Source organism: Pleurodeles waltl, chromosome 12, assembly GCF_031143425.1.
Source record: "Pleurodeles waltl isolate 20211129_DDA chromosome 12, aPleWal1.hap1.20221129, whole genome shotgun sequence".
Classification (NCBI taxonomy): domain Eukaryota; kingdom Metazoa; phylum Chordata; class Amphibia; order Caudata; family Salamandridae; genus Pleurodeles; species Pleurodeles waltl.
Genome location: NC_090451.1, coordinates 306,235,499 through 306,259,099, shown reverse-complemented (window position 1 = coordinate 306,259,099; position 23,601 = coordinate 306,235,499). Strand labels below are relative to the sequence as shown.

Genomic DNA, 23,601 nt, shown 5'->3' with positions numbered 1-23,601 from the left:
TACAATAAAATGTACACTGGCATCAGTGTGCATTTATTGTGCTGAGAAGTTTGATACCAAACTTCCCAGTTTTCAGTGTAGCCATTATGGTGCTGTGGAGTTCGTGTTTGACAGACTCCCAGACCATATACTCTTATGGCTACCCTGCACTTACAATGTCTAAGGTTTTGTTTAGACACTGTAGGGGTACCATGCTCATGCACTGGTACCCTCACCTATGGTATAGTGCACCCTGCCTTAGGGCTGTAAGGCCTGCTAGAGGGGTGTCTTACCTATACTGCATAGGCAGTGAGAGGCTGGCATGGCACCCTGAGGGGAGTGCCATGTCGACTTACTCGTTTTGTCCTCACTAGCACACACAAGCTGGCAAGCAGTGTGTCTGTGCTGAGTGAGAGGTCTCCAGGGTGGCATAAGACATGCTGCAGCCCTTAGAGACCTTCCTTGGCATCAGGGCCCTTGGTACTAGAAGTACCAGTTACAAGGGACTTATCTGGATGCCAGGGTCTGCCAATTGTGGATACAAAAGTACAGGTTAGGGAAAGAACACTGGTGCTGGGGCCTGGTTAGCAGGCCTCAGCACACTTTCAATTGTAAACATAGCATCAGCAAAGGCAAAAAGTCAGGGGGCAACCATGCCAAGGAGGCATTTCCTTACAACTGCTGGAAAGAGAAAAGGAGAGGAAAGGAGAAGATCGGATTGGACCTCAGCTGGCACAGGAAACCAGGGGACACAGTGGGGACACAGTGGAGAGCCGTGCACAGAGGAGTAGCGGACAGGTGGTCATTGCTGATCATTGGATCCCAGGAGTGCACGGTGAGGCCCGGTGGGGGAGTTGGGAGCTGTGGGACTGTGTGTGTGGCGAGTGCAGTGGGTTAGCCACCACTGCAGAGTGTGTGCCCCGCCTCTCTGCGGAAGCGGCCCAGCTAGATTGGACGCGGCTTGTGGGGTAGGTTCGCGGGTCTGGCTCGCCCTGCGCCTTTGCGCATTGCCCACCCCTCACCCTGCCGGAGGGTCCCACCAGAGCTAGCAAGCACGTAGCGACTAGCAAGCAAGCAAGCACAGAACCCTATAAGACCTCTATAAGAACCTTATAGGTTATAAGAAGCACATAACCTGCATCAAACATCTAAGTAAGTAGTAAAACAAGTCTCCGCTAGGTTGCAACAGCGATCTTGCAGTCACCCTTATCCTGTCTATCCGGCCCCAACTGCGGACAGCAGAGATGAGATCAGGCAAAATAAGAAAGAGAAAGGAGGAATCATTAGCTGTGGGAAGGCAAACAAAAAGAAGAGTGGGTGCAGCTAGCAGAGTTCACTTGGTGAGATCACCCTGGGCCCACTGAATAAGCCCCTTGAGTCCCTACACATCATATATGGAGCCTTCGCCACCGCAGGATCCCGCAGTCAAAATTGCAAATGGTCAAGACTCACAGGTAGGCCTGTAACCTGCAGGCCAGGGTGCTAGTCTCCCCCACCACCCTGGCCTAGGGAGCAGCCGCATCTCATAAAATAACGGATTATTTTGGAGCAACAAGTAGGACTATGAAGCCTCATTCACCCCACTCTACCTCATTGGCCCAGGTCCCGGCCTCGGAGCAGAGAAGGGGGCAGAAGGAGAGTAGAAGTAACACCCCACCACCCCTACCACTGTCCCCAATCGTCAGCATATTGGAGGGCAGAATGATAGGGGCTAGGACTCCGATCTCAAAAGACTCTAAAAACCCAGAAGGCAGTCTCCCCGTGCCAGGAGGGTCAGGGTCCATTACAAGTGGCCAGGAATAAGCACCTCATTTCCAGGTGGGGGATAGTATGACCAAACAGCGTCTTACCCCCTCAAACAACTCCATAAATGAAGAGGTCATTGACCGGTGGGGAGTGGGGAGAGCAGGGCATCAGTGCCCGCCAATGAGCACCAGTCTCAATTACTTCCATTTTCCTGTCATTAGACCGGGAAACGCAGACCAAGATGATATAGCGTCAAGGACGCTGGAGGGCGTTGGGGACAGATGGTGTCCCGCCCAGTTTTCCCTTGCCTCTAGGACACCACAAAGGAATGACTCAAATACTACTGCAGCCTCCCTGGCGCCCGTAACAGACATACGGGCAGCAATGTTGAATTCAATGCAGACTACAGTAACAGCCTTAAAGTTTCAGTTCCATAAAATGGACATCCAGGTTGACTTGTTAAACACTCTTGCAGTTTTCATCTCAGGAGTTGACAGTAAACTGCAAGAACTAAACTCATTAATTACAAGAGCACAACAAAATCAATTTAAGGACTTTACCATTTGCTCCTGCAAGGAGGTAGTTGACGGATTGGGCCAACCACCAGTAATCTTCAAAGAGATCCTGGATGAGATTCACCACCCTACCAATAAAGAGAGCTTGGCCCGGACGTCCCATCTATCTTTGGGGTTGCCCCCATCTCTCAAACCCTCAACGCCCTCAGGAGAATTGGCCTAGCCCGCAAGACGCCCTAGGCCTAAGGTCACCTAAACTGGAGGGGAATCCAACTACGGAAATAGTAGTGGCCCCTCATCAGAGGGCACAGGATCATTCTTTTCAAACAACAGAGCCCAAAGTTTTGGAAAGGCACTCTGGCTATCGGCTGACAAAAAGAGAAAGGAAGCGAGCAAGGAAAGGCAGAAAGAATATCCAGGAGACGTCTGGATCTGGAATGGGATCCCCACCCCACACAGTGCAGGAGGTGGCAGTGGGGAAAACAAATTCCTTGACAGCACAGCCCCGCGCACTGGAACAAGAGGTCCCGGACCCGGCGGTGATAGGTTCAGAGCCATTGGATAGGGCCCCTGAACCCCAGGGCTGACAAGCACTAACCGCATTGTGGCCCCAAACACCCACCCAGGTAAAGCTAAGGCCTAGCTCTGCAGAGGTAAAACCCAAAGTTGTGGAGCTGGATGTAACAACAAGGAATCGTCACCCAAGGGCAGATTTAGCGGAGACAAGAATGGTCCAGCCAAATCTAGCAGAGAGTTCAAACCAGGCTCTGCTTGACCAAGGACTGCAATTACTATGGATCCCGGAGTACAAATCCAGAGGCCCGCAAGATGTGCTCAATCGCTCCACCATTCTCAAGTTAATAAAAGCACTACCAGACTTGACAGCAGTGAGTTCGGATGACATCACCGCCATTAAATTTATCCAAACACAGGGGAGCCAGACCACGGAACCTACGGTGGTAATATTTGCCTCTTTTGAATTACCAAAGCAAATCATAGAAAAAAAAGCATCTTGAAAGCTTGGGGAATTGAGGTAGGCTACTATTTAGGAGAAAGATATCCACAGCCGTTAGCGCAAAGAACAATGCGGATAGAGGGTATGCAGCCACTCGGTTCATCCTACGAGGAATATCTGGGTACCCACAGATTGGAGAATCTGGCCAGGAACCAGCACGACAAGGAACAGTATCACCTCTAGATCTACAGATCGAAATAAGGGAAGGTGAGGACTGGAGAAGGATAGCAGTGGGCCCTACCCCTGAGAGGTAGTCATATAAAAGATAATTGGCCTTTGCTGCCAACAGCGCTAGGCCCCAGACTGCCACAAAAAGCCTGAATGACAACTCATCAATCTTCCCTGACACAAGGATCCTTAAGTATCTGCTCATGGAATATAGGGGGTCTACAATCAAAACTGGAAGACGCAGAGATCACCAAATTCCTGGGCACCTTTGATATCATAATGCTTCAGGAAACATCGGCACTTACAAACCTTCCTTTAATCAGTTACAAAGAGTACAACATTCCGGCGGTTAAGCAAAACACGTTTGGAAGAGCAAAAGGAGGGCTGTCAATCTATATCAACACCAAGCTGGAGGCAAAATTATCGGGAGGGCAGCCGGTTAACCAGCCCTTCCTGTGGGTCCGCTTAGACAATTGGGCAAAAAACACACAGGAGCCCCTAATCTTGATCAATGTGTATATTAACCCTAAAAAGAAAAAGTTGGAAGCTGATATTCTGCTAAAACATCTGCTCCAGATAATAAAAACATACAATTCGGCCTACTGGTTAGTGTCAGGAGATTTTAACCTTAATCTATTTCATGAACCAAGCGAGGATCACGTACAACTAGCGGTTCCATTACCCATTCAAAAAATTCTTCAGAGGAGAAAGCAGGATAAAGTGGGCCTAAAGCTAATTAAGAGCTGTGAGCTAGCAGGCCTCTTCGCACTAAATGGGCGGCTCCCATCTGATATACCCCCGGCCTGGACAAGAGCCACCGAAAGGGCTGTCTCACATTTGGACTACACCTTGGTAAACCCCCTCCTATTTAGATTGGTGAGAGACTTTAGAAATCAAGCCCACACAGAAAGCGATCACAATCCACAAATAATTATAATTTGGAGCCAGGGTTCTACTCAGGAAGAAGCAAAACTTCTTAGTGGGAATCTTTGTGCTGAAAATTTAAAATGGTTAGAATGGAGTTTGTCTACGATCACAGCTCAAGCTGAGGATGCTGTAGGGGAATTGGAAAAGATGGCCAATGACCCATTAAGAGTAGTTGCTTTATGGGAATCATTCACTGAAAGCCTTGTAAAACAACCCTCTGTGATGGGGGGCTCCCCTGGGGCATAGAAAGACCATACGTATGCCACAGACAGTACAAAAGAGGAGAGCGGAAGTAAGAAGGCTCTTGAGACTGGCACAGAGGCATCCAACTGATGAACTAATTTTAGAAACCATACGGCAAGAAAGGAAACTGCTAAAGAGGGCCATATGGCTTTTTAGACGAACAAAGCAGGAAACATTATGGGCAAAACCTCACTATGCATCAACATTGGCAAACCCGAGCCGGTTCTGGAGCTTGATCAACAATATAGAGAAAGGACCCAGAGCTGCGAACAAGGCAAATGTGACGGAGGAGGCATGGGTGGGTTATTTGAGAACCCACTTTAAAGAAAAAAACTGCGACAGAGGCCAACATCTCCCTTCGAGAGGTAACTGAGGTCATTAGGGAACAGGAGGAGCCCATTGCATTCAGTCCTCCGGAAATAGCTAAGATATTAGAAAAATCACGCCAAGACTGTGCGCCTGGACCCAATGGCCTTCCTCAGGCCCTATTTAAAGAGCAGGCAGCAAGATGGGCGACCTTTTTTGCCATATTGTTCAATTATATTTTAACAACAGGTTTTGCCCCAGTTAGTTGGAAGGGTTTGATAATTCACCCTATTTACAAGGGAGGGAAGGCCTCCCCACCTTCCAACTAACGCTTAATTGCCCTTCTAGATGTAGACCTGAAATATTTCTCAATAGGCATCCTGCAGCATTTAGAACGGTGGGCCATGGTTAAGGGGAGGCTCCAGATTAACCAACAGGTTTTACAAAAAAACAGGGTACGCTGACTAACCTTATGGCTTTAAGCCTAGTAATAAATAGGGCAAGGGCGACAGGGACACCCCTTTATATGTGTTTTGTGGATTTTAAGGCTGCATTTGATTGTGTCCCTAGAGAGAAATTATGGTTAAAACTACAGAAGTGAGGGCTGCCGATGAGTCTATTAAATGCTATCATTATGCTCTATTCTGACACTTGGGTTAAAATCAAACTGGGCAACGGCTCGTTTTTATCTAGGCCCATCAAAACTACTGTTGGCCTGAAACAGGGTTGTGTATTAGCACCGCTTCTCTTTAATCTGTATATATCAGACCTATCCCCAGCATTGGACGAGCAGTCGGCCCACCCACCAAGCTTAGGGGGCCGTCAAGTGTCTAACCTACTCTATGCAGATGACCTGCTGTTGCTTAGCAAAATCAGGGTAGGCTTACAGAAACTCTTGAACTTCCTAGGTGGTTATGCACTAGCCAACAACTTAGAAATTAACTATGGGAAGTCTAAAATAATCCCCCTTAACCATAAACCGACCCCACGCCCTAAGTGGCTGTTAAATGGGCAGTACATTGAGGAGGTAGCGGTGTACACATACTTAGGGGTCAGGTTCAACTCCAGGGGCACATTCTCGGCGCACAAAGAAGCAATAATAGAGAAGGCACAAGCTCTAAACCGGGCTTTTGGCACCCTGGCAAAATCCACCCTGGCGCGGTCCCTAAAACCAATGACCATGATCATGCGAGCAAAAATATTGCCAACCCTTGCATATGGGACGGAAATAATGAGGGGGCCGGAGGTAGCCACACTGGATACGTTATTAGTGAAATCCTATAAGCAAGTCTTCCAGTTACCTAGATCAGCATCTCCGGCCCAGGTCAGACTGGAGTTTTCCCTAACAAAGCAATCATTGGCAAGGTTAGCTGCTTTTGCAAACGGCTGCTATAAACTCTATTCTGCGCCCATGGGGTCTTTAGCAAACCTAATCTGGCACGAAATCACCCTTGCGAGGGCTAACAATAACTTTAAGGACCACTGGGAAAAAAAGTTTAGCTCGGCTTAAACTGAGTGATTTGTGGGATAGCACATTATCAGCACTAGCCTTCAGAAAAGGAGCCAACAAATCGGCAAAGATCTTAAGCCGACTAGAAGATATGGAGGCGCTATCAAACCAATCGCATGAATGGCTAGTCCTTAATTCATATGTGCGGGATAAGGAACCACGTATCCTATTCACCCCATTACCACGGGAAAACAGGCTGGCCCTCCTACGGATGAGGTTGGTAGATTTACCAACTCTGGACTTCCTCCCAAAATGGAAAAGAGATGCAGGATGGCAAACACAGGTTTGTAGACTATGCCATCAGAGCAGGGAGACCCTAATCCATGTGGTTTGCATCTGCCCAGTCACGGGACGCCCGAGAAGGGAACTGCTGAGGAACTAATTCAACATCTTAGGAGTCCGGTCATGCAGGGCGGCCGTTATAACAGCCCTCGACCCAAGCAATGGGAATTTGAATACCTGACTAATCCAGTTCCTGAGAATCTTTACAGCCCTGGCGGTCACAGTAAATCCAGTCTAGTAAAAGTCAACTGTCTACTCCCATATACTAGAACCTGCCCGTGGTTATCAGCTATCGGTGATGTAGGGGCTCGGCCCACCCTGAAGGCATCCTCTGACTAATAGGTGGCCCTGTCCAGTGTTAGTTCAGCCCATTTTGTCTGCCCAATTGTACTTGGGTACCCCCGTTGTTTCCAAGAGGGTTACACTCCTGTTTTAGTACTTATTTTTAATGTTGTTTACATTTTATTGTACATTTGTGTTAGGACATTCTTTGGATGTATCTGATGTATCCTTTCAATGTGTTTCTTCTTTTTTTATGGTTTTTATTAACTAATAAAATAATGTTCTACCTACCAGTGGGTGTGTAATGATTATTTTTGCACCATCCACTTTACCAACCTTTCAACTGTTATGACTGTCTCCAGACAAGGTGGGAGTGTGGAGCGAAAGTCATGTGCATGGTTTTGCATGGCCATTACACCCAGCCTTTGTTTTGTATCTGGACAGCCCTGTTTTCCCTAGTGAGCTTGGCAGTCATGCATGCCCTCTGTAGTTGCTCCCTATATTTTACTTATTTTTTGACACCAGGGAAGTGGTGTAATGTCAGGAGGGAAACATAAGTGTATCTTCATGCAGTGTGAATGTAGCTGCTGCCACATTATCCGAGGTAATAGCTGTTGGGGGCAGTATAGTCCAAGTCAGGTTTGCATGATTTTTTCTCCTCTGTAAGGAGTCCCTCTTTTTGTGCTCCTCTGTAAAAAGATTATTTTGCAGATTCCTTACCAAATGAATATTGAAACTGAATCTGGAAACTTTTTCCCCATCAATGCATTTCCAGCACAACCAGGTTGTGGCAGCGACCTCTGCTTACAGGGTTTGTTTTTCCTCTTTTTGGGGGTTATTGTTTTGATATTGATTCATGCATTGAGAAGTATCCATCAGAAGAAAAAGTTACTTACTTTCAGTAACTGTGTTTGCAGGGCATGGGGCCTTCGGTCCACATGCTCTTCATTCTCCTGCCATTTAGTGTTGGGCGTGGAGGTTTCCGAGTTGTTTTTGTTAACAATTGTTTTTGAATCACAAGACCTATTGTGACTCTTCCCTTAGTCTACAATGCTCCAAAAGAAAGAGTCCACCTAAGATTGTTTTCACTAAGCCGGTGAATAGTGTGTATGGAGTGGTGTCAAAGGCACAGTAGGAAGTAATGTCCAGTCTGAAAGGAAGGTATGAAGAGTGTCTGTGAGCATTGCTGGCTTTAGTGGGAGAGTAACTGGAGGGGCTTGAGTGAGGAGGGCTGTGGGGGAATTAACCTAGGACAATTCATACTACGAACAAATGACTACAGGGTAACATTTTCCATTTGTAGCATGCATGTCTGTTGTTACACATGCACTGCAGAGACTGTAAAGCATTTCCTCCCATAGTCTGTGGCTAGGGAGCAGATGATGCAGATGTTTGAAATAAAGTTCCTGCATATTCATCACCGACCTGCCCACTTGCTGGATTTAAGGCCAATACTGTATATCAGTAAAGTTCCAAGTTAGTTTCCCTTTACTGCATTTATGTCACTTTTGTCAATCTCATCTGTGCCTCTGATGGCGTTGAAAAAAAGAACAGGAACAGACGTCAGAGTGCCAGGGAAGCACCATATACGGCTCTGTGACATCACATCCAGTTTAAGTACTGGTGTCAAATGGGAGTTGTGGCCTCATCTAGCGTGCAGGAGAGCTCTTAACTTTTCCAGGTCCAGCCTAGCACCTAAGGTGATTAATAAGTGAGGAATTTACAGTTAGTGTATCCACCAGAAACATTGTTACCAGGGTAAGTAACCTATTTATGTTCATTAAGTAAGACAAGTTTGCTTCCTGAACAGTGAACTTTGAGCAGCATTCAAGACAGGATCTTTTGTATGCAAAATTTTGATTCAGAAATGAGTCTTAAGACGCAGACAAGATATAGGTTGGTAGTTCTGAACTTTTTTTCTGAGAAACAAATGTCTGCTTGTATGTATTTGGCTGACTACATAACAAAGAGCATTGAAGTTCAATTTGTTCACAATGGGTAGCCTGTGGATAGACTGAAGGGCTGATGTAATGCAGTGTCACGGTTATGGATGCAGGAGATCTTTTGCTGCTAAATTATTTACCCTTTAAGAAGAAGGCATTTGGAAGTACAGAAGTAGAGAATATTGTCCTCCTTAAAGCGGAAAGGGCGGTACTTGCCAGGATTTGCTGAGGAAATCCTAAGGAATGAAAGATTTACCTGCATTTTCCAAGTGAGTATCAAGAGTGTCTGACCAGTTTATTGGCTTGGGGGGAGGAGGGGTTGGGGCCTCAGGTCCCCACCTAAGGTAAACCTAAAGCCTTTCCTTGTTGGTATTGATGTAGATGGGCTTCCCAGAACAAAGGTCCACTGGCCTTGGTGAATCCGAAATCGTGATCCACACGTCAGGTTCTCTTTTTTTTCCTGCATTACATTTCAGCTATTTTGTGATCATTCACTCATGAGTTACAGCATGGCAGTGTCTGAGTGAGAGGCAATCAGTGTTTGTATTTCCAGTTTTAACAGGATTTGTTTATCATCTACCAAGATGTAGCAGGTCAGGCTGAAAGATTCAATGAGGGAACAGTGTTGTGAGGAAGACAATGGAGCTTCCTCTCATTCCAGTGCTAAGTGAAGGGGGGGGGATGAGGAAAAGGGTGGGCGTCAAGTTGATCTCATTGTGGTTTGAGAGGTAACCTTAAATTACAATTTCAGATTGTCAAAGGAGGAGAGTGGATTGCTGGACCATGTCAAAGAAAACGTTGAGGCCAGGCAGCTTTAGAATTAAGACCCATCCTAACTGTCTTGTACGTTGAGGATATCACATTGCAGTGCTGACATTTTTTTGCCAAGTTAGGATTCTAGATTAGCTCATTTCTCTACAAGGTGGTTAGCTAGAAAATAAATGCTGAAGAGAAATCAGAGTCTGGTGTGCTTTTTCCTTGTTTTGTAATTTTGTCAGGATTTCAAAACAATCCTAAGTGCATTTCTAGTCAGTAAGGCGAGTGATGTAGTTCCTTGTCTTTGTATTTGTGATTGTTGTTCTCTAGCATGAGTTGCTTGTCGTATGGTAGCATGTCTGCTTGTTCGAATCCCTGTTTGCATTTGTATTCTGGGATCCAAGTCTTTGATTTGAGTGTGGAAAATTGTTTTCTGAACCACTTTGAACTTTAGGAGTGACTATTAAAATGGTGGCTCTTCACTGGTATTAAGGAATGCCTGTTGTCCAGTGGTTGAAGGGTGGGATGGCATTTTTCAATTGAGAGGGAGGTCTTAAATGGTGGGGTTATAACGTCAGGTGTTCTTTTCACATAGGGGTGTTTGCTCAAGGACCGATTTCGAGTGCCAGCTGTACTCTTTGTCAAAGAAGGCTTTCTAGGAGGCATCTAGATAAAGGATTGGCATGGTGATCATTGCAGAAGGGCAGGGTTAATGTGTTCCAAATGCAAGAGGTTTGGAGAACATGGTATTTAGGGTATGTTGAAGTCCACAGATGTATTGATGAAAGTCATAAGCTTTCAAAGCTGGTCGCATTGTCTTCACTGTTCTGCGATATTGGAGATCAAACTCAAGGTTGCAGTCCCCCAAGGAAGATCAGGTTTGGGGTGATTGAGAAGCATTGCTGCAATGATGTAGCAAAAGGAATCAGGGAATGCAGAGTTGGAAGTGGGAGGCTGGTAGATTAATAGATAGGAGAGACAGTTGTGACAAAAAGTAGCATCTAATCAGTAGATGATTACATTACAGTAACAAGATATTCAGAAGAGACTTGAGAGAGACCTGCAAATAGGACAGTGGGAAAAGGGTTGGCGAGAAGGATAATTGGGAAGTGTGTGGGGTAGGAGGACAGTCTGCATGGGATGAGCAGAAACCATGGGAATATATAAAACTAAGTGGGGGCTTTTTGCGGTCACAAAGGGTCCGAAAATGCCCTTTGGTATGTAAGCAACCCAAATTACGGTTTGGTAACACGTTACAAAATATCATTTAGGGTTTAGGGGTTGGTATTTGGAAGTGGTGCGTTTAGGGAGCCCCACAAAATACCCAATCAGAATGCTTTGTATTTCATGTTTTGCGACCAAAATCTGATTGCAAAACATAATGTTTTACTGACTACTGAAAGATAGTGGTAAGGCATTCACAAATGGGAAGGACCCCTCTAGTGACCCTTTCCCCTTCGTGAATGTTGAGAAAAACATTGTTTAAGACTAGGCAGGTACCACTGCCTAATCTTAAAAAATATTTGTTAATCTTTTCACCTTTTATTTTTTATTTTTAAACACATCTGGTGATCACCTTATTCAAAAGCACACACAGACACGTTAGCGACCCACTATGAAACACTGTCATCACAGGAATGGTAGCCTACTGAGGTCAGCAGGCCACCATCCCTGTGATGCCATTGATTCATAGTGGGTCCAGTTTGCACCCTCTCTAATTAATATTCAAGAGGTAGGTTGAATTGCGACCCACTACGAATCAGGTTTTTGCAAACATTAGTTCATATGTGTGCAATTTATGACGAGTTTACCAACTCCATTCTTTGTACATCTGGCCCTTAGTTGTAGATCTGCTACTAACATGGTCACAGTTGAGAGTTTGGACACATTTAGAACTATCTATCTATATCCCTATAGTGACCTACCAACATGACTGCACTGTCACATACAGGTAGTAGTAGGTGAACTAGATTGTTTGCATGGATTACCTGAGGAGGTGTAGTGCAGGTGAATCAGTGGTTCTCACCTTAGGTTAAAAAGGACCGATTATAGAAGTTATCCTTAGCTGCAACATCCATGATAGGTGCCCTGGCAAGGAAATAAAAGTGAGGCAGTCTGTGTTTAATTTGGGTTAAAAAAAAAAGTGCCATGGCCAAAGGTATTTTAAGGCACGCCACTGGAGCTTGTGTAACCTACCAAATGCTGTTACCTTATAACAAAACATTCCAATACATTTCCCCATTTGGATTATTAAAACTGTTAGAACGGACTGGAAGGTATTTTTATTTACATTTATAATGAAACGATCCATGGGTGTGTTCTCAAGAATAGCCTGGCAGTGCCACCATGTAGTGGATCATCACAAACAAGTGTTGTTGTTGACATGTAAATGGTGGTGCTGAGTACCAGAAAACAAATTAAGCACTGCGGGCAGGGTAGTAGGTCATGTATTTACATTTGCCAACAACTATATAAAATTCTCTCTCCGGCTAGTCACTTGTGAAAGTTTGAGACTTAAGCCAATTGTATCCTCATAGCAATACAGACATTACTCAAGGGGGGTGTTGTTACATGCCTCCATGAGGTCTCAGCAAATCCTAAAACGCTCAATGTCATCAGCCCCAAAAAGCTAGAGAAATGAAAATTCTCTCTACTGAACTTTATTCTTGGATGTAGCATGTATGTTGAAACTTCGTAATATTTGTGACATCCATGATGGAAACATATGACAGGTACGTAACTTTTCAGATTCAGTCTAGAAAACATGGAGTTATTTTTCCAAAGGTGAGCTCAGTTTTGTGCAACAAAGCCAAATATCCTTAAGGAAATACTTAAGCTTACTGGCAGAAGTCATCTGGAGACATGACTTTTACACAAGGGGGCTGAATTTCTGCTCACTGCTACCAGACTTGCAGTACTGCCTGTTATATTTGGTAATGGGTGAAGGGAGGAACTTTAGTGCCATGCTGACCATATCACAAGAGAAGCCATTCTTTTTCTCATATTCTAAATACAAAACCCAACACCAGAAAGCGCCAATGCACCTGTGCCCCCTAGCCAGTTGGCCAGCGGTGTCAATATGGTTCCCCATCTCTCCAGAGACAAAGCCCACCTTGGGTTTGCGAACTGTGGACTTCCCGATGCCACTTGCAGCCGCTTTGTGCAGGCCCCCCCCCCCCAAGTGACCTGGTAACAAAAACCCAACGCCTAAGGACATATGCACCCGGCCACTCTGGCCCGAGGAGAAGAGGACTAAAAGTGTCCCTACGTCCCAAGCATCGTGAGAGCTGAGCTCCCTTGTAGGTTCAGACGACTGGTCTCCCAGTCACAGCTTGCAGTATCTTTCTAACCATACCCTTCCCCATAGGATTAGGGCACCGATGCTGAAAAGCACCCCTGTACCCGGACACTCCAGTGCCTCCCAAATTGACCTGTTGGTGCCGCCTTGGACCTCGGTCTGTACTTACCTTAACTTCAGAAGAACAGTCCTGAAAGTTGTTGCTAAGTGCCAGAATGCAGTATGTGTTCCTTTTCCCTTAGGATAACATTAGGGCACCCAATGGTGAAAAGCACCTCTGCACCTGGACGCCCCAGTGTCTCCTGAAGTGATGTGTTGGTGCTGCCTTGGACCTCGTCATATACTTACCTTAACTCCAGAAGATTGGTTCTGTAAGTTGCTGTAAAGTACCTGTATGCAGTATATGCCTTTCCTCCATGGGATAACATTACAGCTTCAGAAATTGCACTGTTGATTTTTTTTAATCTATAAAAATTCATAACTCGAAACGTACTTACCTAATCGTGCTGATCTTGGTGCCTAAAATTATATAAAGGTGAGTGTTATTTTTATTAATTAGTGTGGATCTCATTATTGAGTCATGTATATCATTTATTGACTGTTTGCATGCAGAAAGTGTCTAACACTCCTCTCTGATAAGTCTAAGGCTGCTTGACAACACAACCCCCTATGAGAGCACTGTGGGTTTGCTAGAGCTAGCCCCTGCCCACTAGTAAGGGAACCCCAGGACGCTTTGCACAGTATATTTCATTTTGGTATGCTATGTAAAGAGCAGCGTCCTGCAGCAGGTCACAGGATTGAGTTCAGGTATGGCAAACTAAGTATTCTGAGCTTGATAAATCGTAATTTTTCTAGATATTATTTGTTACATATAAAACTATAAAATATAAAAACTGCAATAGCAAGCACTATATAAAGCACACATTCCTATTGTTTATTTTTGAATGAGTAAGTAATTTGTGTGGCAGGTATACATGGATGTAAAAATTAATCTACATGCTTTGTAGCACCCAGTTTTGGGTTGATTGTTTCATTGTTCACTTTGCAGGGGATCCTGGAGCAGGAAGTGCTTCATAAATCTCTGCTATGCTGTTGTCTAGAAGTAGTCACCTTCTCGTACAAGCCTCCAGGGACGTTTCCATCCATAATTGAGCTGTTTGATGTTCCAGCATTTCATTTTTACAAGGTAAACCAAATTCTGAGAACTCCTAATGGTATCAGTGATGGCTTACTATGTGCGCCAAGGGACATGCAGACCAGCCCTCCCTGTATTCTGCTCTGATAATTCCATGCTTACCTATCTACAGGATTGCTAAAGTACATAATTATACGTATGGGAAAAATTACCCATTGCAGCATGAGTGTGCAGGCTACTGTAAAGCAGTACATTCTGATTTCTTTAGGAGGTCGCTGAAAACTTTGCTAATTATAATTAGCTCTTAGGGGCTTTTGTCTAGAGAATAGTGCATCTAAGATTTGAAAACTCTATTGTCCAAAGTTGGTATAGGAAGTAGGAAGAAATATGAAGTCTTTACTACTGTACCCTGAAGTCAAGGAATGCTTTGGAAATGTAGGCTGTTCTGACATATTGTGGTTAGCTGCTGTTTGTAAATGGGTATTTGAGATGTGTGGCTGTAGATACACATGCTGTGCATACTTCTGCCATCTAGTGTTGGGTCCAGATGTGTGTAAGTTGTTTTTCTTCAAAGAAGTCTTTCGAGTCATGAGCTATTGTGACTCCTCCTCTTTGGGATAATGTGCCATTGTCTCCATCGTTTTCTCTCCACCATCGTGTTTGAAAGTGTGCTCCTGTTCTCCCGGTTGGTGCTCTTTTTGGTTGACGGTACGTTACCTTTCGTCAGTATTGTCTTTGCTCGCATTCCTCTTTTCCCTTGCGTTTCGACGTTCATTAATTAGATCAAACGGGGTTCATAATTATCATGGTCCCTCCATGGCCTCGCCCTTTGGGGCCCACTCCCATCTCCATCACGTCTCTCAAGAATGCCTTGCCGGTGATGGAACGGATGTCTTTTTGTTATTGTCCTTGCTGCAGTGCAATATACCCTGAGAACATTTACAGTAGGTCTGCAGTCTGCCTGTCACTGGGACACAGTGAGGCTGACTGCGACGCTTGATGCTCCATCCTCTCCAAGAAATCTCTTTGGGACCATTGCACACGTCTGCTCTAGAATTCGCTGAGGATCATTAAAGGAACACCAGACCTTTTTGGTCCCAGCCACATAGAGGGAGAACAACACTCTCAGCTATCGGCTGCAGAGGAAAAGGCCTTTTCCATAGAGGGCAGCCCTATATGGAGATGGAGGACCTCCCACCAACTCTAGAGTCTGTGAGCATGGTACCCCTCACCCCTTGACACTATCCCGAAAGGCCTTTGGCTAGAAGACGTGCAGCCCCTCTGAAACACCAAACAGAGCCTGTTGGTCCACCACTGCCTTCCTGCCCAGGTTGGCACCGATCACCTGCTTCGGACACTCTGCGTTGCTTCGGCTTGGTGCCAAAGAAACTTTCCAAGCTGTGTGCTTCAACCCCGATTACTTTGGCATCAGACTGTTCTTAGGCGACAGGCCGACACATAACATTTTATTTCCTCTGCATCAACACCGAGCTATCAGCACCAAAACAAAAACCATTTTAAGATTCAAACATTTCAAAATCCAATTTCTAAATTCAACTTTCAATATTCCCCCACAGGGTGACCCATTGGATACTTATGACATATACTTGTCGGGAGACACAGACCCTGATCTCTACCCTGCCTGCCCCAATCTTCGCGATGACTCTACATCATATCAGGAACTCATAGGCAGGGCCTCCTCTTTCCATCAGGTGGAACTTCTTGAGGAGCCCTTAAAGGAGGACTTCCTTTTCAAAATACTTTCTTCCACTCACTGCTCTACTCAATACCTCCCAGTGCTCTAGGGCATGCTTAGACATACCACAGATATTTTTAAAGACCATATTAGAGCTAAGGTTATAACACCAAGGGTGGACAAACAGTTCAGGGCCTGCCCATCATATCCCATCTATATTCCGGATCAGTTTCCACCGGCCTCATTAGTCATTACCACTGCCGATAAGCAGAAAACTCACAGGCCAGCGGAGATGGCCACAGCCAGATAGAGAGAAAAAGAATTGATGTGGCAGGAAAAGACTAGCAATGCAATCAGCCAACCGTTGGTGTATTGCAAACTCTGTGGGCCTACTTGCGAGTTCTGACCATACCCACTGGGACGAGATGGAGGACCCTCGTCCTGGAGGAGCACAGAAAACAGAGCCAAGAACTTGTCTCAAGGGCTACGCTTATTTCTAATACTTCTATATGTGGTGCTTTAGATTCAGCTGACATGGCAGCTAGAGGGAGCCACACAAGCATTCTCCTACAAAGGCATGTATGGTTCTTTATTTCTGGTTTTGAGCCAGAGGTTCATCAGATTGTACTAAAATGCCCTTTGATGACGAGCATCTTTTAGGCCCCCAGATGGACCAAACTTGCTTTCTTTGACCCTATTCCACACACCTCTGTTACAACTGACACATCACTCACAGGGTAGGGTGCACACTTACAGGATCTCACAAGTGCAGGGCCTGTGGGACACCAAATGCTTAGAGCTCTACAGCAAATACCTAGAGCTTTTAGCTGTTCACCTAGCATTGAGAGCATTCCTACTTCACCTGATTGGCAAGGTTGTCCTAGTTCGGACGGACAATGACAGCCATGTACTACCTGCAGAAATGGCGGGGATGCTCTCTCCACAACTCTCTCAACTATCTCAGGCTATTTGACTTTGGGCTCTCCGTCGCAACATCCACCTCTTAGCAGAGTACCTTGCGGGGATGGACATCGATTTTGTTGACCTCCTCAGCAGGATGTGACAACAAGTCCACAAGTGGGAACTCCACCTGCAAGTCCTCCCTTGTTACTTTTGAAAATGGGTGTTCCCTCAAAAAGATCTGTTCGTAACCGCAGGCAGCGCCAAATGCCCAAACTTCGATTGCAGGTTCCCACAGTCCAGAGGCAATGGCCTATGGATGAGTTAGTCGGGAACATTTGCCTGCACTTTTCCTCTTTTTCCGTTTGTGGGTCGGAGGTTCAGGCAAACTTCTCTCACGCTGATTCTGGTAGCTTTCACATGGGCTCGCCAGCTCTCGTTCACAAATCTTCTCAACCTTTCTGTAGTTCTTCACGAGATGGTCCCCAATAGGTCGGAATTTTTAATGCAGAATCATAGAGAAATCAGGCACCCAGATCTCAAGTCCTTCAACCTAGTGATTTGGCTTCTGAGGTCATAGTATTTGGAAACCTGAATCTTTTTCCTGAGTGCATGACCATTCTCAGGGAAGCCTGTAGACCTACAACTCGGGAATGCTCGCAGCCAGATGGAAGAGATTTGCCTGCAGTTGTCACTCCAAACAAATCGTCCCTTTAAAGGCTACAGTACAAAACTTTGTTACTTGCTTCGTTTACAGATCTCTGGCCTAGCCTTCACTTTCATACGGTTACATCTGGCTGTAGTAGCTGCCGGTCTTCAAAATAGGAAGCACATTTCTGTCATCAGAAACCAGTAATTAAGGCCTTAGTGGAAGATCTCAAACGAGTTATTCCACCACGGATACCACCTGAACCCTCATGGAATATTGACATTGTCTTCACATGACTCATGGGCGCTCCATTAGAGCCCCTTTACAGTTTCCCCTTTCAATTTCTATCTTGGAAGGTGGCATTTATAATTGCTATTACCTCACTCAGCCGTGTTAGTGAGCTTCAGGCATTAGCCTTGGAAGAAACTTTCTTACAACTCCATAGAGAAAGGGTTGTCCTCTGCACCAACCCCAAATTCCTTCCAAAGGGAGTCTTTCCTTTCCACCTCAGTCAGTCAATCACCCAATCTACCTCTCTTTTGTATATAACCAGACTTTGTTGCGGAACAGGCTCTCCTTTCTTTAGATGTCAAGTACTACATTGATAGGACAAAAGCTTTTAAAAAGGCTCAACAACGTTTTGTTGCTTTCTCCCAACCTCAAAAAGGAAAGGCTGTATCCAAATGCATTCAAACATGTTATTCTAAAGCTAAAAGCTTTACCTGCACCTCCTAGAGCCCACTCTACTCGAAAGAAAGGAGCTTCTATGGCCTTCTTGTGTAACATCCCAATAGCTGAAAGTTATGTAAAGCAGCTACTTGGTGTACACCACACACTTTCATGAAACACTACTGTGTGGATGTTCTGGCAACCCAACAAGCTAACGTGGGTCAGGCAGTGCTACATACACTTTTCCAAACAACTGCAACCCCTACAAGTTAAACACTGCTTTTGTGGAGGACTGCTTTACAGTCTATGCACAGCATGTATATCTACAGCCACACATGCTTCGAACGGAAAATGATACCTACCCTGTAAGCATCTGTTTGTTGCCTGTAGTGCTGATGCATACAGGGTAAGTAACATGTTCCTTCAGTGAATTTCCAGACATAAACCTATCTCCCTTGAAATTGTCATTTTGACCAGTGCTCTATTTTCTGTAGTGTGCCACCTGTGTGACATGGGTATTTTGAAAAGCACAGTGGTAACCGCACTAATCAACCCCACCTGTAGGAGGGGGAGTAGACTGAAGCGGGCCAGAATAGGGGACAGCCTTGTGACCTGTCCACCTATAGCTTATCTGTTCAAGTTAATCAAAGCAAACATTTTTGGTAGTTAATAAGTATAAAAGCATTTAAATTGCAAATATACAAATACATCAGAATAAAAAAACAGCTGTTACGATAAATACAGAAATTCAAGCTGCATACATTTGATTAAAACATGAAGAGAATTAAAACTAAAATATAGAACAGTGGTCTAGACTCGAGGAAGAAGGTTGTAGCGGGAAGCAAGCAGTTAGGCCTTTGGCAAGTAAGGCTCTTTTGTGTTTTCTTAGCTTTACCTTTAAAGTGATCAGCTTGTCCTAAATGGAGTGGGAAGGGGGGGTAGGTGGTTGACTGACAAAGGAAGGTAGGTGGTAGGAAGGGGTGACTCGTGCTTTCTGTTCTAGGTTTTTTAGAATTTGTTTTGCCTTTTTAATCTGCCAGAGTTATAGTATTTTATTTGTGCTGCAGTTCTCTGAAAAATGAGCTAAGGTAAGAGGCACAGTTCAAAGGCCCCGTTTACATCATTCATCATTGGAAACGTGTTGGTGGCGCCATGACATCAGCTTTGATCTCAGAAAAGACCCAAGTCTAGATCCCATTTAAATATCACTAAGGTACTGCTCATTCAATTGTGCAGCAGGGTGATAACATACCATGTTACAGTTAAAAAGATCTTGGTACTAGACAAGTTTTCCCCTTACAATAGAGCCCTTTTAGCTTCAGAATTTAAACATTCAGGTAGCCCACTACCCGGAAAGGGCGTCAGGAAGGCAATGGCAATAGAAACAACCATCACTGAAACGTCCATCAGAAGCTATCTTTATGGATCTACCATATTAACAGAGTGGGAGGACCTGCTTTACAATTGATGCACAGCACGCCACATTTTTGACAGTCACATGCAAATCACATACTTTTAATCATTGGTGTGCTGCTTAAGTCACAACCCTCCCAACTCCCCACCACTTAAACATTGAAGACTGTGGGGACAAAGACATGTCAGGGACTTTGGACCCGGATCTACATTTGAGATGGTGTCTTGTTTCCCAGTGCAATTCCTAACTCATTGTGCGATTCTGGGTAATGTTCAAATCGGTAAGCTCACCCTTGTAGGCAAACCACAAAATGATAACTTGGACAAAAGCATCTTGAACTTTTACGATCCCTGTACCAGATGGTTACATTTGGCCCATCATGCAAACCTAAAAAAGAAGCAAGCTGTAATCTGTTGGTTACAGAGTAGCAGAATTTATATTCATCCTAAGTCTTTTTATGTCCATTAAGTTAATTTTGAAGACTCCAGAAAGGCCATTTGAAGTTCTTTATGTGTTTTTCAAAAATGTATTTTTGAGAAATTCAGTGTGAAGGCTTATTCTAGCCTATTTTATTTCTGCATGCACTCTAGGTAAGCTAAGATGTACAGTTTCAAGCTCTTCAGTCATGGTTCACCCAACAGACCAGTAGTGTTTTTTTCAGCTGATTACTTCTCTCCACAATGTCAGTATGGATGCTAGACTGATTCTATTCCTAGCTTGTTTCTCCCCCTCCACCCTGCAAGTCCCCTGTGTCCACTTTAGCCCTAGTTGTCACCTTTGATACTGTAATACTAATAACGTCTTTTAAACTTAGATGTTTTTGTTTTCACTGTTTCTGTCCAGTCATACTTTTTTCATTGGCACTGATTCATTTCCTCACTAAACGATCAAGACATGGTAATCACAACTCAGTTTCTTGTGGATGTCTGCAGGGTGGACTATAAGCTTTCGTTCAGCATCTCAGTGCCACATTTGATTGGTTTGCTTTCATTGCGACACAGAATATAATGACAGTAAGGCTCATGCAGTCTTTCTTGCTGGTCTTTAGTCGGTATCCCTAAACATTCTACAGTGTTATCCTCGCTTACTCACTGAGACGGTACGACAATATGTTTCCCAGGTCTTTTTATTTCATTTACTGTTTGTTCAGTCATCATTTCTCTCTGAAGGGTATTACAAGCTAATTGCCCTTTCAATGAACATGTTATATCTAATGTTACTCCTATTTCTTTCTTTTTAGGTTTATCATTCAGCTTGACTCTTTAATTGTGTTTATTGTCTTTAATATATTTTCCGTACCCCCACATATACCTTCTTTTCTTAGAGGGTAAACACATATACATTAGGGAATGTTTGGTCATGGGATGACATGTGACTTAAAGAGGAATTCCCCAATTAATATAACAATCACACTTTCCTCCATTACAACTGCAACACTTTTCTCAAGTTTGCCCTGAGGAGACATTTGCATCAGAAAAGCTGCAAAACAGCCGTCCACCCCAGCACTGTGGCTAATAACGTGAAGCCTCAGAAGCTAGAAATGAGAGAAAGTGGCTTATTTTATTTGGTAGTTCATCTTCAAACCCTACTCCATTGCAGTAGTCTGTGACTGAAATGTTTCCAGTCCGTCTTTATGCACCTAAAGATGTGTTCCCTACAATAACAATACTGCGGAGCATGCCACCTCACAGATAGGTCTGGAGTACTGCATTCACTTTTATTTTACAGTCAGTAGCATGGGGCGTAATGCAACCTTTGGCCACAGTACAGTCTCCTAAATTAACTGTTTATTCGTTAAAGTTTGTGCAATGTAAGCACACTAGCATTTCTCTGGGTAGATTGATGGCTAAGAGGCGTAATTCTCTCCTGCCACATGGGAGGCCAGGGTTCGATTCTCAGTGAATGCAAGAATAGCTTCTTTATAAAACTACTATACGCCAGCTTAATGGCTCACATCATTCAGCTAATTTCAGACCCTATCCAGCTCACTAGAGGCACCAGACAGGGCTGTCCTTTGCTATAGCCTTGGAGCCTCAAATGTAAGATAAGGCAACACAATGCAGAGGGCTTTCATTTACAAATAGGCAGAAAATAGTCTACTTGCATGAGGATATCATGCAAATTCGTACGCTTCCTGAGCTAAGCCTATTCCCAGTGCTACAGGAAATAACATTTGAGGTGTACTCTGAAATAAAGGTGAACTGGGGGAAATTGGAAGCATACTTCTTAACACCAGCTAATCTGGTGACATCACTAAAATATATTTTTCTTTGGAGAGAGGAATCAGTGAGACATTTGAGAATCAAAGTCCATAGAGATAAAAAAACATACTTATCTGGGATAACCATGGCCTTGTGCTGGAAGAACCTCAGACTCAAGTTTGTTGCTTAATCAGACTCCCGTTGTCAATGGCTGGCAGAATAACCGCACTGAAAGTAGTTTTTAGTCCCAAGTTTCTCTTCGTATTTGTAAATATCCTGATTTCATTGACACAAAACTTTTTCAAAACAATACATGCAGAATTCAACAGACTGGTATGGGCAGGTAAATAGATTTGCCTGAGATTGGAGATTATGACACTTTTACTAGTTCAAGATTCAGGAAGGTACAATTTAGCTGTGTAGGTCTTTTTCATCATATATTGGTACCTTACTCAGTCACCCCTGCCACACATAACAGAACTAGACAAAATAGCGAAGGTTAACCCGAGGTTTTGTATTGTGAATCTTTTTTGGCTCCACATATTCTGCATTATTCCGCCATCTAGTGGTTCGGTCCGGAATTCCTATTTTACCCAAATTTTTGTCTGTCTTCCTTTTTATGGGCGAGCCTCAAAAGCCCTCTGTGTCAAAACGCTCGCCGTCCGGAGACAGGCCCCATTAAAGGAAGTCCCACGGAGCCCTCAAGGGGGCGTCCGCTGGTGAAAAACCCCCCGATAAAACATGGACCATCGAATGATGGAAAACCAAAAGACGCTGCATCGTCGTCAAAAGGCCGACTCACACTCAAGCCAACGAAGCTCCCAGTCTGAACAGATGACAAAGGAAAATTCAACATCAAAAGGAAGCAGTTATCAAACAGTCCTGAAGAGCAGGCCATCGAAATTGAAACTTAGACTAAGAGGCTCGAGGCCAAAATGGCCGCATTGATACAGAGGAAGAGAGAGTTTGATGAAAGTTGAAAGGGATTCGGGATCCCCCAGGGAACTTCGATGCTGAAGGAGCTTCTGGAGGCAGAAGTTGAGGAAATTCGAGCCTGTAGGAAAGTAGCCTCTTTCTAGCATGGTTACCCCCACTTTTTGGCCTGTTCCTGCTAACCAGGATCCCGACGAGTATGCTTTCTCCTTTAAACTTGATTGTTTGTACCATTTTTCCCCACACTTATGGCATATTGGTACCTCCATGTAAGTTCCTAGTATATGGTACACAGGTACCCAGGAAATTGGGGTACTAGGGGATTCCTGTGGGCTGCAGCAGTTATTCTGTCACCCATAGGGAGCCCATGCAAATGGTTCTGCAGGCCCGCCATTGCAGCCTGCGTGAAACAGGTGCCCTCGCCCGTGTTCACTACAGGTCACTGCACCAGGACACTGTAGATCATCCCTATGGTAGGCCCTCTCAGCCCATAGGGCAGGGTGCAGGTAACTGTGTGTGAGGGTACCCCTGCACTAGCAGAGGTACCCCCACAAACTCCAACCCCATTTTAATAGAATTCGTCAGTGCGGGGCGCCATTTTATATATGTACTGGACATAGGTGACTACCTGTGTCCAGCTACATAATGGTAACTCCAAACCTGGGCATGTTTCGTATCAGACATGTCAGAATCATACCCCAATACTGTTGCAAGTATTGGAAGTATGATTCTATGCACTCTGGGGGCTCCTTAGAGGACCCCCAGCATTGCTACCACCAGTCTTACAGGGTTTTCTGGGCAGCCCAGTAGCTGCTACCCCTCAGACAGGTTTCTGCCCTCCTGCTGCTTGATCTGATCAAGCCCAGGGAGGCAGAACAAAGGATTTCCTTTGGGAGAGGGAGGTAACACCCTCTCCCATTGGAAATAGGTGTGACTGCCTTGGGAGGGTAAGCCTCCCCAAGCCACTGGTATGCTTTGAAGGTTCTGTGCATAAACCGGTCCACACCGGTTCAGGGACCCCAGTCCCTGCTCTG

General features: G+C 44.7%; 1 protein-coding gene across 1 annotated transcript in view; it reads left to right on the top strand.

Annotated features, from left to right (window-relative positions):
- The window catches only part of RBL2 (RB transcriptional corepressor like 2), a 533,156-nt gene that overhangs the window by 191,591 nt on the left and 317,964 nt on the right, over nt 1–23,601 (top strand). Inside the window, exon 12 of the mRNA XM_069216335.1 lies at nt 14,019–14,156. Coding sequence (XP_069072436.1) covers nt 14,019–14,156 — 138 coding nt within the window. The remainder of the gene's footprint in view (nt 1–14,018; nt 14,157–23,601) is intronic.